Consider the following 18080-nt stretch of genomic DNA (forward strand, 5'->3'; position numbering starts at 1 on the left):
AAAAAGTGGTAATCCAGCTGCGTGTAAAAGGCCTGGGTGTAAAATAAATATTGCATTATTTTATGCAATTTAATGTAATTTTACACCCTGAAATATGTAGCCCATCAGTATGGGAAACCTACCTGACCGAAATGTCAAGCTCATATATGCGTTTATCCTTACAGCTTTTCATCGGTCTGATGGCCGAGTGGGCTAAGGCGCCAGTCCTTACTGTTGGTGCTGGGTTTGAATCCCGTCGGTTGCAACTTTTTTTTTGTGTTTGCAAAATATGTACATGCAGTGTGTAATATTAAATGTTTATTTTGACGAAGGTGATGTGCATGCTTTCGCATGCGATTTTACCATCGGATTTTTTGCTGTGTAATAAAGTAGAGATCTTCAGAGGTTAAACAGTGAACGGATGGTTGGCTCCCACTGATCATTTTTGATTCATTGTTTAACTTCAGCTGATCTGTCAATAACGGAGTAGCAGCTCATTGGCAGTCAACACTGCTCATGCTCATGCTCATTCTTGCGCACTTGGATAATCAGATTTTGGTATTTCTGTGGTCTTCCACATACATGATTTTGGTATGATTTCATGGTATTTCACCATCTTATACTGGGCAACCAAGAGCACATCTTGGTCGCTGGTATTTGCACAAGACATACCAATTTTTTCATTTTCATACCATTTTAGTGCAACAGTTGTAGTTAGTGAAAAAACGGAAATGATCCATATGCCACAGCCAAATCTACTCACCTGATGATTCCATGTTGTTCTTAGTGATATTCTTCACCACATCGAATGCATTTGGCATTGATGAACGGCCTGTGCTTGATGATATTATGGCTTGCTGGTCCGAGACTCTGCTGTTTGTTCTGGTTGTTGAGTTGTCAGTGCTTTTAGTGAATTTTCTCCGAAAATCGTCGATTTTTGACTCATTAGGGCACACCTCGGGGTCGAAATCATTGTTGGTGTGCGTGATGGAAAAACGATCAAGTGTAGGAGTTTTTTTTTTTTTTTTTTTTTTTTTGATTGAATGGAATCATTGAGTACCAAAGTGGGTGACTCTCACTGAGTGACGATCAACGTGAGAAGTGTAGCTCTACAGTGTTGCCAGGATATAGCCTTTTGCAAACTGAATGGCAAATGTTGTACAGATGGAATTAACCAAATCGCTGGCGGCTAATGTTGCCGTTGGGGAGTGATCCACGCGTGCTGCCGAATGAATGTCATCGTGGGCTCTGATTTCTAGCTACATTTGGGGGGTCACTTGAGGGGCAGTTTGAATCGCCCCCTAACCCCCATTTTCGACGCCGTTGGATATCACCCAGTCAAATCAATCCGAATTCTGAAACGGAATCTAATTAGAATCGTACACAAATTCCGTTTCAAACGCAACAACCGGTTCGAACACGGAACCGGTTGTTGCGTTTGAAACGGAATTTGTATACGATTCTAATTAGATTCCGTTTCAGAATTCGGATTGAGTTAACTGGGCATCTTCATATCTGCAATTTGGTGAGTTCGTTTCATGCTTTTGTCCTTTGTCGTTATTTTGTGTTTACGAACTTGTACACCCTTACCAAAAATCATGACTTTTTGAGTTCCAAATCCCACTTTTCATACGATTTTTTCAGTTCAACCCATATAACCATTTTTATGGTTGTAGTACCTGAACTCAAAAAATCATATGAAAAGTGGGATTTGGAACTCAAAAAATCATGATTTTTGGTAAGGGTGTATTCGGTTTCTTCTGATAGTTATAGGTATATTTAGCTAAAAAATACTTTTTTTAAGATTTTGCTTTTCGTTTTCGTGTCGTATAATATTTTTCGTGAGTTAGTGAACCGTTTAGTCAGGTTTTTAATTCCCTTTTTTTATGTTGATAATATTTTATTCGTTCGGTTTTCACCTTAAAATCTTCATCGTGTTTATAAAGAAGAAACAAAACAATCTCCAAGTAGGGAAGACGCGATTATAATTTCGAAAATTTCGCCGGTCGTTTTAGTTTAAAATGAATTCATACAATAATATCCCTGGTCATTAGAGGCTTTATTTAAATATAATAACACAATAAATTCTGATCGACAACTTCTAATATTCAAACGCTAACGCACCAAATGGTGCACAATTAATTCTTCTATTTTATGAGGGTAACTGAGAGCTGAACCTCCTAAACTCTGCAACGTTTCATATTTTCGGGTTACTTCAACCAAGTCTAGTTTTAGTTTTAAAGGTAATCAACAAAATAACTACAAATTTAAACCCTCTTTTGCCGGCTGAAGAGGTTTAATAATCAAACGCTTAATAATGCAGTTTGCTGCCTAACACACACAAATTAACCCTTATGACTCACCCGCAATACCTTCCGAGGTATATCCTAGGGTCCTAGCTTTCTACTAACATTGAGTCCAAAACCGCCCTACAAACAGCTATACCACTAAGGTGACGCAGGGATCCTTGCGCACGTTAGATAGGTGTTTACTAACATTCCTTCCGTTCCCCAAAGGATAGCTTGGACCCGGCGAGGACCCCCTTATGCCCTGGGCTGTATTACACACTCATCAAAAGATGAAGACATGGTATCTCCCGTGTTGGATTATTGCGCGTATTCCCGAGAAAGACACGCGGCAAACCAGCCTCGAAACGACGCGCCGCACTTTCGGCAAATGCGCGCTGTCAAATCCCATACTGTGCGTTTTGTTTTTGTTGATCTTCTTCTTCGAATCGCATGGCATTGTTGCCGAGAATGTTTTTAATTGCACCAAAAGTGCAGAAAATCGCTGGCAACAGTGTCTGCGGCACATTCTGAAATGCCGCGCGGCGTGTACCTTCGAGAGAAACGTACAATATTGTTCCGGATGAGGGTCTAACACAACCAGACCAAACAGTGGGATAAGCGTTGTGGAGCCATCCGTGGATAGGGCGTCCTAAAATGCTAATGCTAATGCTAATGCTAATGCTAATGCTAATGAACGGCCTGTGCTTGAAGTTCTTGAAGATTCTAAAAAATAACAAGATTGAAAAATAAGTGTTATTAAATTGAAAACTGGATTGAAATTCACTGCACCGGAGACAAGTGGTACATGTTTAGGCGAGTCCCATTTTTTTTACTTCGCTAGTAGGATGTTTGAAGTTTCTTTCGACATTCCAGATTCTTCGAAGAAAAAACGCCGAGGCCAAGAACCAGGTGGCCGCAAAGAAGGCTGCCGCCCGTGGTCAGGATGACGTTTACGACGAAGTCCCTGGACGATGACGAGTTTGATTTGTACCTGGATCGGAGGTATGAATGATCGCGATATCCTCCGCAACTTGCAGCGCAAGCTCAAATCGGTCCTTCAACCGTCGCAAGCAGTACCCTTTGGAACTGGTGCTGACACCGATTCGTGAGTTGGACAAGCAAATCTTCAAATAGTCAAAGAAACGTCTTGTATTCCCTTCCCCGTGCAGGACGAGGCAGACCGTACACAGAAAAAAATGTAAATTTACCCGACACGTAAACCGTGTTTCAAACGTAAACTCGCTTAATGTAAAATTCAAAACCGTTGTAAACAGCCAAACTCCATTTAAAGAACTATTATGTAAACTCTAATCCAACGTAATGGCCAAATTTCATGTGAATGAATTTTTGTTTACCAATTCCCGCAAAATTTGAATTCATGAAAGCATGTAAAATTCGAATCTATCGTAATGCAAAAAATCATGTAAATTTCATTTTTTTTTTACGATTGCAGCGGATGACAGCTTAAAGCAAAACAAACTAGTCATTTACAGTTGAGGGCAAGTCAGGCAAGAGTAATATCATCAATTTTGATGTTATTGTTGAAAATCTAAGATCAAACAATCTAAAGCAAGTTTTTGTTGTTTGTTATTATTATTGTTTGTTGTTTTTAAGTGCGGCTTATGGAGGATTCGGAAGAACTGCCAATTTTTGACTGAAAAGGTTTTCGTTTGAATGTTAGTTAAAAAATCATCGCTTCCGTAACCGCTGTCAAAACCATGGGATTCTATGGTCGAATCAGGGACGAAAAATGTAAGTTTTGTTTTCAAACATTACATTTGAAGATCGTCAACAATAATACAAATTGTTTGTTTATGATTCTACCAAAAGCATTTGTACTCGCAACCTGCCCTGGAGTAAACTTTCCCAACCGGAAGCAGGACCTATTTCATTCAGAGAAAGCCTCGTCCTCTAGGGGCGAACCCAGTTTTGCTTGTGGAATGTCACCGCCTCTCCAGTTCAACTCCACGGAAAGCAGCCTTACCTCAAGGTGCTACGGCCAGACCCCCAACGTATTTACACTACCTCCAACTTCCGCCAGGGACAGCAGCATCTAAATCGAAAGGACATCCACAAATGGCCACGAACACCCTTGGCGGGTTACTTGGAGACCCGAAGAAAGCCGCTGCCCACTTGTACCTCTGCTGAACGAGAGTGAAGGGAAGGAGCAGGAACGGGAACATGGCTAAGATTGGAAGAGATTTCTTGATCCAGACACGTCTCGTTCGCTGAAACATAAAAAATATGTTGTAACTGACATTTGCCGGCAATCTTTGCCGATTCAGTTCCGGAAGGTTTCTTTTCCGGTAGAAATAGTTTGATCGAGTGCATTATGTACTTACAGTTGATGAAATATTAAGATATTTTTTGATTTTCACAAATTTTAGGTGCATTCCAAAATCCAAACAAAAAGAGCAAACTTTTTCTACCTTTTTCGACGATCAACGACGACGTAAATAAATTTTGACAGTTTGATTCAACTGATGCACACTGTAACTGAAAATCACACTTTGCTGAGTTCGTTTTCGCACTTTTTCATACGATTTTTTCAGTTCAACTACGATAACACTTTTTTGTGTAATCGCAGTCGAACTGAAAAAATCGTATGAAAAAGTGCGAAAACGAACTCAGCAAGAGTGAGCAAAGTGCGATTTTCAGTTACAGTGCATGTAAACATTTCAATCAGGTGTGTGCCCCTGTGACTGGAATCGTCGCAGTGCTGGCGAATCAATGCGGTGTTATATAAAGGTAAGTGGTTGGGGAGCGTTCTTTTATTACCTAACGCAGTTTGTCGACTGCTGTCCTACGCTGATTCTTTTGTCCTAAGTAAAATAATCAATAATTAAAGATTTTTGATTAGATTTGTTTTCGTAGAGTCTTAAATTCTATGGCCTACCTAAGGTATTCGCGTGATGCTGCAATTCTTTGTCAAAAACATTTTAAAAATTATCGTTTTTTTTTTTTTTTTTTATTTGTTGGAATATCTTATTTTTTACCCCTTTATTTAGTTTCTGCCTGTGTGGATCAATCGGGTCACGCTTGACTTTTTGCAATTCAAGGTTCCCACTCTTTCATACGTTTTCTAAAGTTCCACCAATTTAACTTTGCAATTAATATTTGTATAACTCTAGTACAGCGATCTAGGGGGGTGCCACTTAAGGTTTTCGGAGCGGATTTGGATCGGCTTCAGATCTTTCAGACCCGATCCAACTTTTAAACAAGATATGGGTAACTTTTTTGAGAGTGCAGATTTTGACGTTTTGAAACTTCAAGCTGTTTGTTTATGTCTTGTTTCTACTATCAAACGTGGTCGCGGAGAAAAGGATGTTTTTTTCCGAACGCTATTAGGTTCGCGGAAGGAACTATGTAGCACGGTCCGGTCTACGAAGAGTTGCTTGCGATAATCGCGGATTAGCCAGTGTTTATTGTCATGGTTCCCGAGGAGGAATTTCTATGGCAGCTGTTTCGGGGAATGATTTCCTCTTTGGTTCGATCTTGGTAGCGGTGTCCCCTCCAGGGCATTTCCGGAATCTACCGTGTTTTATTTGTTTTGTTTTGTTTTTTATTTGGAGGTGGGGAAAAGCCCTTTTGAGTTGTGTCAGAGGACACTCTCTCAGAGAGGCACAAAACCACCTCGTCTTAACGCATCAACAAGTTTACAAACTCCAATGATACAAGACGAGCATACTTAAATCTAACAATTATTACAATTAACGATTAACATTTATGTCACTTTCCTTAAAAATAATATCACAGATCTTCGCTACAACCCAGTCAGATCAACCCGAATTCTGAAACGGAATCTAATTAGAATCGTACACAAATTCCGTTTCAAACGCAACAACCGGTTCGAACACGGAACCGGTTGTTGCGTTTGAAACGGAATTTGTATACGATTCTAATTAGATTCCGTTTCAGAATTCGGATTGAGTTAACTGGGAAATTCCTAAGATGATTGAGGACTCGATTTTTGATAGTGTTGCGAGGGAGAGAGAAATCAAAAAAGTCAGAACAGGAATTGAAAATACGACACATGCTGGATAGTGGCTCATGATGTCCGTAATTCGTAAGTGCTCGGGGAACCCTCAGAAAGTAGTGGGTGCGGAGAGTGCGCCGGCGTATGTTGAAGTCGATGAGTTCCAAAACTGATGGGCAATCGATTGAGGACTGGAGAAGGTCGGTAACGAATGTTACTTTAGCCACATCACGTCGAGTAGAGAGAAGGTCAAGTTGTAAAATTTTGCAGCGCTCGACGTAACATGGAGGATTCAACGGGTCGGCCCATAAAACGTGCCGTTGTGCATAACGAACAAATTTCCGTTGAACAGACTCGATCCGCTGGATACTGTTCTGATAAAAGGGCGACCACACAACCGAGCAGTACTCCAAAGTGGAACGGACAAGGGAACAGTACAATGCCTTAAGGCAGCTTATTTGGCGAAATTTTTTAGCGATTCTAAAAATAAACCCTAGTGTTTTTGAAGCCTTCGCTGTGGTGTATGCTAGGTGATCAGAAAATGTTAATTTGCTATCTAGCATTACGCCGAGATCCTTAACGCAAGATGTCCTTGACAAGAGTGTGTTAGTAAGTTTGTAGTCGAATGCAATAGCGGAGCGTTTCCGAGTGAAAGTGATTACAGCGCATTTGGAAGCGTTCAACAACATCCTGTTGTCCATGCACCAGTTAGCGAAGATGTTAAGCTGGTCCTGCCGGAACAATGCGTCACTACGCGTTTCGATGACGGCATACAGCTTTATGTCGTCAGCATAAGACAGCTTGTGGCACTTCAAAAGTAGATGTACATCGTTCATATAGAGCAAAAAAATGAATGGACCAAGATGGCTTCCTTGGGGTACGCCTGAAAATACAGCGAAAGCAGCAGAAACAACATCACCGATCTTGACGCGCATCGTTCGACCAGCGAGATAGGACCTTAGCCAGTCAAGAAGCGAACCACCAAATCCCAGACGCTCCAGTTTTGCCACAGCTATACGGTGATTCAATTTGTCAAAAGCCGCAGACAGGTCCGTGTATAAGGCATCGATCTGCTTTCGATGTTGCATGGTCCGCAGGATAAAGGAGGTGTATGCCACTAGGTTGGAACTGGTGGATCGTTTAGCCATGAACCCGTGTTGCTCCTGCGCAATGTAGCTGGAGCACTGGAACTTGATGAAGTCCAAAACAATCTGCTCAAACAATTTACTTGTTGCGCAAAGAGCGGCGATGCCACGATAGTTGCGAACATCACGTTTTGGCCCCTTCTTGTGTACCGGGAGAACGAAAGATTTCTTCCAACAAGACGGGAACACACCAGTACGAAGCGAGAGGTTGAACAAGAGAGACAATGGTGCTGCTAAGCTGTCCCCACATTTCTTCAGCACTAGGGCGGGAACGCCATCTGGACCACAACTTGTAGATCCTTTCAGGCGCAAGCAAGCTCGGCGGACCGCATCAGGATTCACGAACGGATGTTGTCCAATCGGAGGGCGAGCTGGGACGTTGTTGGCAGCCTTAGAGATGATCGCGTCGTCTACGATCTCGTCGTTGAAAACACTGCTGAACTGGGAGCGGAATAAATCGCAGATATCCTCCGGGTTCGTCGCTTCGGTGTCATCACGAACCATCACGGTTGGTAGGCCGGATTCTTTCCTCTGCTCGTTGACGTGGTTCCAGAATTTCTTGGGGTCCCGTTTCAAGCGATTCTGGATGGAGTGTAGGTGCTGATGGTATAACCGATTGTTCAGGTGGCTGTATCGGTTACTAGCTGCCCAGAAAAAGTTTCTCCAGCGGTCGGTTGGATGTTTTGAGTACTTCCTAAGCGCAGCCCGTTTTGCTGTCTTTAAGATCCGTAGGCGCTCGTTTGTCCATGGTGGATATCTAGCGGGTTGTCGCTCCTTCCTGGGCACGAACGTGTCGATTGCTTGACGTAAGATGTTCATCAGAGTTTCGGCGGCTCCATTCGCGTCGAGGTTATGCAGCAAATCGTTCCAGTTGATGTTGTTCAGGTAGACACACATACCAGCAAAGTCAGCGTTGTTAAAATCGTGGAAAAAGCTGCAGCTTGAAGCTCGAAAGGCATGAATTTTACATGAAATTGATACCAGTAGGGGAGAGTGGAAACGATCTATTTTTACAAGCGGCTGTGGAGCAGGCAGGAGACTACAGCAAGTCGGTGTGTCAGAGCTAACGAAACATAGATCTAGCACGTTGTTAGAGATGTTGGGGATATCATTCAACTGTTTCAAGTTAGCTACAGAGTAGTCGTCCAAAACATCCAGTTTAAGCTGATTCGTTGGAGTAATGGCGAGGTTCGGTATGAGCTTGTTTGTCGGACTACGCGTCCAGCGGAGAGCAGGAAAATTAAAATCACCAATGATCATAACACTATCGTTAATTTTCATCATGGATGTCACCCAGGCCAGGGAATCTCTGTGTTGTTCGATCAGAGGCCGATCATTGTCACGTTTCGGGGGGATATAAACTACACAAATGAACAGCGTTGATGTAGCAAGTGGAACATTGACCCAGACCTGTTCGGGAATTGAACAATTTGGTGGAAACAGCTGGCGTGGCTTCAGAGCGGATCGAATAGCAAGTAGAACACCACCCCCTGACATTTTATCGCTATTGACAGAGGTGCGATCGGAACGGAACACTTCGTATTCGGGGCCGAAAAGCTGACTGGATAGAGTGTCAGCTGTCAGCCACGTTTCAGTAAAGGCGTACATATCGTAAGATGCATCAGAAATGGCGAGTGAGTGCTGAGCGATTGTAGTGTTTAAGCCACCAATGTTCTGGTAAAAAAGGAGCAGATTCGTTTCTAGGGCTGGAGGGACCTTAACTCGTTCCGTAGGTTTGGGTACAACTGGTACTGCGGTATCATCGGGAATGGTGTCAGGTATGGTGGCAACGGAGGATGCGGCAAGCGGAAGCCCGATGGAAAAGGAGTCTGGCCGTGGAAGGGTGGTAGATTGGTATTTCGTGTGTTCGGTACTGCACTTGGTAGGACATCTCGATCTCGAGAGGGAACGGTCGATCGTGTACGAGGAGGGCCGTTAGATTTGGATTTGGTACTGGCGATTGCACGCGTGCGGTTTTCCGTGAACGGTTGAATAGTTACGCCATCAGGCCAAAAAGTGTGTGTGTTTACAATGGTTTCAATCGAATCTGGCACGGTTATTTTGAACGACAAAAATGACAAAGGCCTACCGTTTGATTTGTTGTTGCTTACGAGCTTGTTACATACTATCTGGTCTGGGTCACAGTTTGTTTTGCTTTGTATATACCTGATGATATTGGCAGATTTTTCGTGTGGTTGAAAACGTGTAACATAATACCATTTCTGAGTTGAATCGGTGGATGCACTTGCGGAGGCAACTGCAAGATTGATAGTGGCTGTTTGTTGAGCGTTTGCAGTGGCGGCAGTTTGTAAAGCCTGCTGGGTGGCGACCTGCTCGGCGGCGGCTTGCTGTGCGGCGGCCTGCTGGGCTGCGGCCTGCTGTGCGGCGGCCTGCTGGGCGGCGGCTTGTTGGGCGGCGACCTGTTGGGCTGCGGCTTGCTGTGTGGCGGCATGCTGGGCTGCGGCCTGCTGTGCGGCGGCTTGCTGGGCGGCGACCTGTTGGGCTGCGGCCTGCTGGGCGGCGGCTTGCCGGGCGGCGGCTTGCTGGGCGGCGGCTTGCTGTGCGGCGGCTTGCTGGGCGGCGGCTTGCTGGGCTGCGGCCTGCTGGGCGGCGGCTTGCTGGGCGAGTTGCTGAGCAGAGGCGGCATGCTGAGCAGAGGCGGCATGCTGAGTAGAGGCGGCATGCTGAGCAGAGGCGGCATGCTGAGCAGTGGCGAGTTGCTGAGCAGAGGCGGCGTGCTGGGCAGTGGCGGCATACAGAGCAGAGGCGGCATGCTGAGCAGTGGCGGCGTGCTGGGCAGTGACGAGTTGCTGAGCAGAGGCGGCATGCTGAGCAGAGGCGGCATACTGAGCAGAGGCGGCATGCTGAGCAGTGGCGGCGTGCTGGGCAGTGGCGAGTTGCTGAGCAGAGGCGGCTTGTTGTGCAGTGGCAAGTTGCTGTGCAGCGGCGGCTTGCTGAGCGGTGGCTACTTGCGACGCTAAGATTTTTGGCGAGGCGGGTGGGTTGGTTTGCTCGGTTGGTGCAGTAGAATATCCAGCGGAGAACTCCGCCGCAAGGGCTGCAACTTCTAGAGCAACCTTGGAGGCCGCGTCGAAGAGGGGGTCAGAACAAAACTGTTCCGTGTCAACAGCGAGATGGTCATTGGAGTCTGAAACGGGAGGGACTGTAATATTGGAAGCAGCAGTTTGGTTAACTGAAACGTCAACTCTCGTGATTTTCTCCGGCTGCGATAATGATTGTCTGGATAAACTGCTCGAACGTGGTCGTTTCTCGCCATTCATGGCGGATTCGAAAATTTCGGTGAAGTTCAGAGGATCGTTGCCTCCGGCTACGGTGTCAAGGTCAGGAACAGGTGGGCGGATGGTACTGCAGTTGGGTCGAGAGCACAAGGTCCTGGTTAGTTGGCTCAAGATCTGAACTGTATCCAGGAGGGCGCCAACTAATTTCATCGTCGATGTTGTCCGTTGTAGGATAAGATCCATGGTGTTGCTGTTAGATGTTGCTTTCCGTTTTACAGGGTCACGGCATTTCGAACACAACCAGCAAACGCCGGTGGAATCCCGTAGTGGTTTAACGACGGTATTGTCCAGATTAGCACATTTTATATGCAAGCTGGCTGAACAGAATTCGCATCGAACGCGAGGCGAGCGATTGGCCGCTTTGCCAAGGCAAACATCTGCGTCGCAATTGCTCGATTTTGTCATTTCGATGCGTTGGATTGTTGTTGTTTGGAAGCGAAAAATACTATAGCGGGTCCGGGTGCGTGAGGGAGCGAGAAAGAGTGTATCGTTGGGAGACACTCGCAAGTTGTGATGTGTAATTAAACGACACGAAATCACTTTATCGCGTAAATTACACCTATCTATCACAGTGTCCTGTTAAATCCTTCACTAGTTTGCACCAAAATAGTACTCGCGAAGAAAAACGGTTAGTTTTACACTTGAAAAAAGCGATTTTAAAAGCGCGCATATGAAAGAGTTGTTTACGTTTACGCACAATGGGAGATGCTCTACCGTGAGCAAGTACCGAAGGAATCGAGAGCACCGAGTGGAAAGTTTGAAAGAGAGGCAGGTCTCGGCGAAGCAAAGGCGAGTCTGGTAGAGCAGAAAGCGGATCGCATCCTGTAGGAAGGAATGTCCGCAGAGGATCCATCCCGTTTCCCTATGCTTGGAATGAACCAAAACTGTTGGCGCCGTTGAAGCAATCACATGAATCAATGAATGATTCATATAAAATGTTGGCTATTGAAAAGGAGCTGATGAACCTTTTATCCGGTTGAAAGTTGTCCTCTCGATAGCGATCAACAAATAATTAAACCTTACCTTTCATGATGAATTCTTTCCCTTTCCAGAGCTGACATCCAAAAGCAACGCTTTCTGTTCCGACGTAATGATTCAACTCCGGAACAATCCGTCTTTTATTCACCAGCGAGCGAAGCCAGGTGCGAACTTCAGCAAGAGTTTGTGTTAATCACATAGCATTCTACCTCTTCGCGGCGGCCGCTAATACCGAAGACCTGAAGGAGCGGCGGCGAATGGCGGAAATTACCACCATCAACCCCAGTAAAATCTCCACTGAACGTACCTTTGGGTCAACCTCCAGCGCCTCCCGTGGACAAGCCAAAAAGAGGACGCAAGAAGAAACAAAATCCGCAGAACTGCTGCAACAGCAAACCGCAACTCTAGCAACAGCAACCTAAACCGGCCCATCAAGGATTCCAGTCGAACTCGGGCATGAAGTCAAGCCAACCGCCAAGTTCTTCTAGCAACTAACAGTCCGACGGGTAGTCATCGTTGGCGAACGCTGGCTCTGATAACGCCAATGCCATGGGCCATTTCGCTGAAAACGGCGAACGTGCTCGGTCCAGCCGGACTCGGCAAACGCTTACCCTAACCTGCCATCTAGGTACCGAGGGCTAGCCGCAGACTGGTCGGACAAATCCATCAACCCGGTAGCTTCGTCGGCCTCGCCTTCTGCCTCCCCAGTTGTCCCTTCACCCTACCCTCAGTTATGAACCAGCTCGATCCACTGCACCAACGGTACATGATGCTGAACCAGAATCTCGGCCTGGGCACTCGGAATGCACAAGACGCGTAGGGGCGGTAAGGGCAGTGGTGACAGCATGGCCTTGGCGACGACAACGACCACAGCTATAGAACAGAACCCAGCAGTGCACAACTACCTCCTCCGACGAGGGAGTACACTGGTGGTGGTGGCGGCGTGGGCGTAGATGTCGTGACTCGTGACACGGAACGGACCCGTAGTTTGGGGCACATCACGGGAGCTACCAATGGGGGAGGCGGGCACGGTGATTTTAATGTTAAAGTGTCTTTTTTTTTCTCGCGTTTATTTAGTGGAAGTGGGTGGTTAGAGGCAGGGAATAACAGCGTTTTTAAATTACTTAGAAAATCTTGATTATTGAGAAGATTCTTGCTGATTGAGAGCAAATCGATCAGGCCAATTATAAAAGTGTGTACAATTTTAGTGAACATTTTGTAATGCTGGGTTTGGAAAGGTTTTTTTGTATAGCCTTTAATATATTAACACATTATATTTGTCATCTTACAAAAAAATAACTGTATTTAACAAGAATTGCGCACTCAATAAAATGAAATATTCTCGTCCTCGAGCGGGACCTTGTAGTCGTACGTGATCTCCTCGTTGACGCCGATCGGCTGCTTCGAGTAGATCACAATCTTCTTCTCCGACTCGATCGTGTTGACCTTGGTGTAGCAGTTGGGCTGTGAAGGAAAGAGAATTGAAAAGGATTAGAAACGTAATCAGAACTCAACTATGCAGAATCTTCTCACATTGCAACTGTGGTTGAGGAACCGGGCCAGGTTGCCGCACTTGGTTGCGTCGATGATGGTCTCCATGTCGATCCGGAACAGGTACGTGCTGCTGATGCCGATCGCTTCGTATTTGGTCTCGCGCAGATCCGTCACCGACGGGCGGACCACCTGGCCCACCTGCATCTTGGTGACGGCCTTGGTCGTTTCGATGTTCTTCAGGTGGTTTCCGGCTGCCGTACCGCACAGATGGAGGTACTTGTATTTGGCCTTTTCCCGCGGGTCTATCTTGCAGATGCTTTGCGTTCGCACCGACCCCATCGAGTGCTGCTTGATGTCGGTGTCATCACCGAGCATCAGTTCGTAGCTTTGCCGGATGTACTGATCGTCCTCGGCGTCAAACCCGCGCGTCAGGAAATTGTACAGCATGGACATCTGTGTCCGGATATCCCGCTTGGGTACTTGGGCACAGGCATGAACGTGAACCGCTGCTGACCTGCGGCGAACGGAAGCAGGGCCTGCTGCTGCGAAAAAGTGGCTGCCGCGGCGGCAATGGTTTGTAGCGTAGCTGCTGCCGCCGCAGCTGCTTTGTCCTTCTTGTACTTGGCCTTGGGGGCGTTCGGGTCTTTCTTTGGTCGACCTTTAGATCGCTGGGCGGGGACGACTGGCGCGACCTCAGTCGCAGTCGGCTACTGCTGCTGTTGAACCTCCATGGGAATTTGGGCAGAAACTGTTGGGTTGCCGTTTCGGACAGATTGAACGCGATCTGGTACACACCACCCTTGGATGTCGAGCATTTTGGCGACGGCCAGCGGGTCTTCTAGGAAGATGAGACGCGAACAGGAACGCCCAGACTGCTGTACAGGCAAACCAGGCAGCACAGCACCGTGTTGTGGATGAAGCGGTTCTGGATGAGGCTCAAGGTGACCTGCGGGAAGGAATATAATTCTGTTTTCTAAACCTAACTTTAACTGGAAACATACGCCAACATCCCGGTAATTACGTACTCCTTCAGAAGCGAAGACTCCACCACGTCCATCCGTTGCGTCTGCAGTGTAATCCCCAACGCCTGCCTAAACTGTTGATCGACTTCACTTTGGCCGGATTCTCCTCCAGCTCGATCGCCAACTGCTTGTAATCGATGCACTTGACGATTATCGTGTCCAAACAATCTCAAATGGTAGTAAACCATAGACGAGAACATCGCTGCCAAATCCGTCCAGACTTCCAGCACTTCCCTCGTCATTTTCTCAGCGCGCCCTTTTCCCATCGATTCTGCACAACACTTGCTACATTTAATCCCAACTTATTCAGCAAACCTTCTCACAATCTGCCGGAACCGACTCCAACATTTCGCGGACACGCGCAGAAATAATCCGATTTCGAGACTTTTTGCAATGAAAACAAAAACACGACGTTTGTTTTGTTTTACAAATCAAAGTTTGACAGCGTGTACACGGTACCTCAAAACGTTCATAGTTCCAGATCGGATTCGGAGCGAGTTTCGGAGCGTTTGGAGGGTTTGGAGCCGATCAAGCGGTTTCTAACCCGAGAAACCTGCCGGAACCTAAGTGGCACCCCCCTAGACAGCGATTCTCAACGGGGGTACCGGGCCTACTTGATTTACATGGCAGGGGATACCGGCCTAGAAGAAGGTTGAGAATCGCTGTTCTAGTACATGAAAATTTTGATGTGGGAAAATATTTGAATTATTTAATATAAAAAATGTGATTAGAGCAATACAACCCAATTGGGCCAATGGAGATTTGTTAACAAGCAGTGGATTTTGCATTTCAATATTTTTTTTAAAGTCCAATAAACAGAATTTTCACTTTTTTGCTCTTTGGGTGTTTTTGAATATCCCTCACTCAAGGCGGTTTCTTGAAAAAGAGCATATAGAAATAAATTTTGTTTATTGGATCATTTTTTTAACTCTAGATTGCTATCAAAACAGTGTCAATGAGTCATTAAGGCTTTGTACGGCTTGTTTGATTTAACATGATAAGGATAGACTAATTGTTTACAAATCCAAATTGGTATATTTAACCAATTGCTTTAGGTATAAGTTTGAGCATTTAACACTTTTTTAACCATTTTTTTTTGGTTGGTTGATTAATACCAAATTGCATTTAGAACTTTTTATTTTTTTTTAAATTTTGTAAGTAGCTAAAATCGATTTATAATTTAGTTTGACACTTTGAATAATCCTTCAGAATAAGTACGTTGAAAAAAAAAATCTATTTTCCAAAGATCTCATTTTTAATTGTTTTTATTGTGTACGGTAACTGGTTTGTTTCAAGTTTAGAAATCCTATTTTAAAATGTTGCTGTTTTTAAACGTCCAATATAACTCCTATCAGTGCGGGATGCAATATTCTGTTCATACCTAATGTTACCATCCCGCTAACTGAAATTAGTGTGCTGAACTTTGGGTGAACTGATTTTTTCTTGATTTGGGAAATATTTTTTAAAATATGGTGAATTACCAGACAAAAAATGGAAATACTAGAACAGCATACTAAAATTCTCGCAAAAAAGGCTACGTCATTTGTTGATCGAGCCTTTCCTATTTTCACACGACTTATTAAGTTCAACTACAAGAACATAACAAAATTATTTGGGTTTACACAAAAAAATCGAGTCTAAGAAAAATATCGGACTTGTCAAAGTGTAAACTTCCGTTACTGTGTAGAAACGTTCTAATTTCCATCCATGACTCAAACCATCAACAATTCTGTACCTTGATCTCGAATATACTGTACTGATAAACAAGCTCAGCCGCAGGCATGGTTTTCGTGGCACGGAGTGGTGAACTCACACTAATGCAAACCAAGATCGCGAGTACCTATGATATACAGCCTTGAGCCGCAGGGTCGTAACGACTCGTAAACGTCATGCTTTTCCCACATAGAAAAATGGGCGGAAAACGGCCAAAAAGCGGGGACGTTTTGCCTGAAAGCGGGCCCGATTTTCAGCACGCTTTTTCCCCTCGTTGTGGCCCATTGCGGGCCAGAATGCAACATTTAGGCGGGCGTTACGTATTTTGGCCGATGTGTTACGCCCGTCTGTGGCACGCTTTTGGGCACATTTTGTCCACAATAACGGGCTAAAAAACGGGAGCGGAACGGGCCGCATTTTGGGGGGTGCTTCTTCTTCTTTTTTTCATTTCGGATTACAGGTTACGGTGATAAATAAAAATTGGTTGACATAAAAACACACCAGATTTTCATTTTATTGAAAAAAAATCTTATGAAATCAACAAAAACTTAATCTAATTTTACATGCTAAGATAAATATAAGTTTGGTTAGTATGATTAAATGACTTTCAAGTGGTCTTATTGGTTCTAATGGCTAAATTTGTTGAAATTAGTGAGGTAAAGGTATATTTAGTTGAACTTAGTTAAATTCAAATAAATTTAGATAAATTTAGTTAACATTAGTTTAATAAAGTTAAATTTAGTTAAATTATGAAGAACTTAGTAAAATTAAGTTGAAATTAGTTAAATTAAGTTAAATTACGTTGAATGAAGTTAAATGCAGATACATTAAGTAAAATACAATTAAATAAAGGTTAATTCAGTTAAATTTAGTTGAATTACGTTAATTAAGTTTAAATCATTTCAATTCAGATGAATTAAGTTGAAAAAAGATAAACTAAGTTAAGTAAAGTCCAATTTATAGAAATAAGTTAAATAAAGTTCGATTCATTAAAATAAGTCAAATTAGGTTAAATTAAGTTAAATAAAGACAAATTGAGCTGAATTGAGATTAATTAAGTTAACTAAAGATAAAATAAGTAAAATTAAGTTAAATAAAAGTAAATGAAGATAAATTTACATAAACTAAGGTAAGTTAAGTTCAATTACGTTGAATTAAGTCAAATACAGATAAATTAAGTCAAATTTAGAGAAATAAGTTAAATAAAGTTAAATTCAGATAAATTAAGTTAAATTAAGTCAAAGTAAGTTAAATTAAGTTAAAAAAAGTAAAATTAAGTCAAATTATGGTAAATTGACTTAATCTAAGTAAAATTAAATTAAGTTAAATTAAGTAAAAATAAGTTAAATTAAGTTAAATTAAGATAAATTTACATGAACTATAGTAAGTTAAGTTGAATTACGTTGAATTAAGTTAAATACAGATAAATTAAGTTAAAAACAGATACATTTAGTAAAAATAAGTTAAATAATGGTAAATTCAGTTAAATTAAGTTGAATTACGTTAATTGAGTTAGAATCATTACAATTCAGATGAATTATGTTGAAAAAAAAATAAACGAAGTTATATTAAGTCCAATTAAGAGAAATAAGTTAAATAAAGCTAAATTTAGTAAAATTATTGTAGTTAAACAGTTAAATAAAGCTAAATTAAGTTAAATGAATTTAAATGAAGTTAAATGAAGTAAAATGAAGTTAAATTAAGTTAAATTAAGTTAAATTAAGTTAAATTAAGTTAAATTAAGTCAAATTAAGTTAAATTAAGTTAAATTAAGTTAAATTAAGTTAAATTAAGTTAAATTAAGTTAAATTAAGTTAAATTAAGTTAAATTAAGTTAAATTAAGTTAAATTAAGTTAAATTAAGTTAAATTAAGTTAAATTAAGTTAAATTAAGTTAAATTAAGTTAAATTAAGTTAAATTAAGTTAAATTAAGTTAAATTAAGTTAAATTAAGTTAAATTAAGATAAATTAAGTTGAATTAGGTTAAATTAAGTTAAATTAAGTTTAATTTAGTTAAATTAAGTGAAATAAAGGTAAATTAAGTTAAATTTACATAAACTATAGTAAATTAAGTTGAATTACATTGAATTAAGTCAAATACAGGTAAATTAAGTAAAAAACAGATACATTAAGTAAAAATAATTTAAATAATGGTAAATTCAGTAAAATTAAATTGAATTACGGT

General features: G+C 42.6%; 1 protein-coding gene, 1 long non-coding RNA gene and 1 pseudogene across 2 annotated transcripts in view; all 3 read right to left on the reverse strand.

The window, feature by feature from the left end:
• The window catches only part of LOC120426167 (uncharacterized), a 54223-nt gene extending 49457 nt beyond the window's left edge, over positions 1–4766 (reverse strand). Inside the window, exons 1-2 of the long non-coding RNA XR_005606654.2 lie at positions 4610–4766; positions 4252–4495 (exon numbers count right to left, since the gene is read on the reverse strand). This is a non-coding gene — a long non-coding RNA (uncharacterized LOC120426167). The remainder of the gene's footprint in view (positions 1–4251; positions 4496–4609) is intronic.
• Positions 4767–12869: 8103 nt separating this feature from the next.
• On the reverse strand, positions 12870–14859 carry LOC120426176 (histone-lysine N-methyltransferase SETD1-like). The gene is made up of 2 exons (XM_052711116.1): positions 13199–14859; positions 12870–13129 (listed from the first exon to the last, which is right to left on the reverse strand). The coding sequence occupies exons 1-2, from the start codon at positions 13610–13612 to the stop codon at positions 12989–12991; spliced, it is 555 nt and encodes a 184-aa protein (XP_052567076.1). The 5' UTR covers positions 13613–14859; the 3' UTR covers positions 12870–12988.
• Positions 13636–14423, reverse strand: LOC128093848 (26S proteasome non-ATPase regulatory subunit 1-like; annotated as a pseudogene).
• Positions 14860–18080: the final 3221 nt, after the last annotated feature.

This window comes from Culex pipiens, chromosome 1 (assembly GCF_016801865.2).
Source record: "Culex pipiens pallens isolate TS chromosome 1, TS_CPP_V2, whole genome shotgun sequence".
NCBI lineage: Eukaryota > Metazoa > Arthropoda > Insecta > Diptera > Culicidae > Culex > Culex pipiens.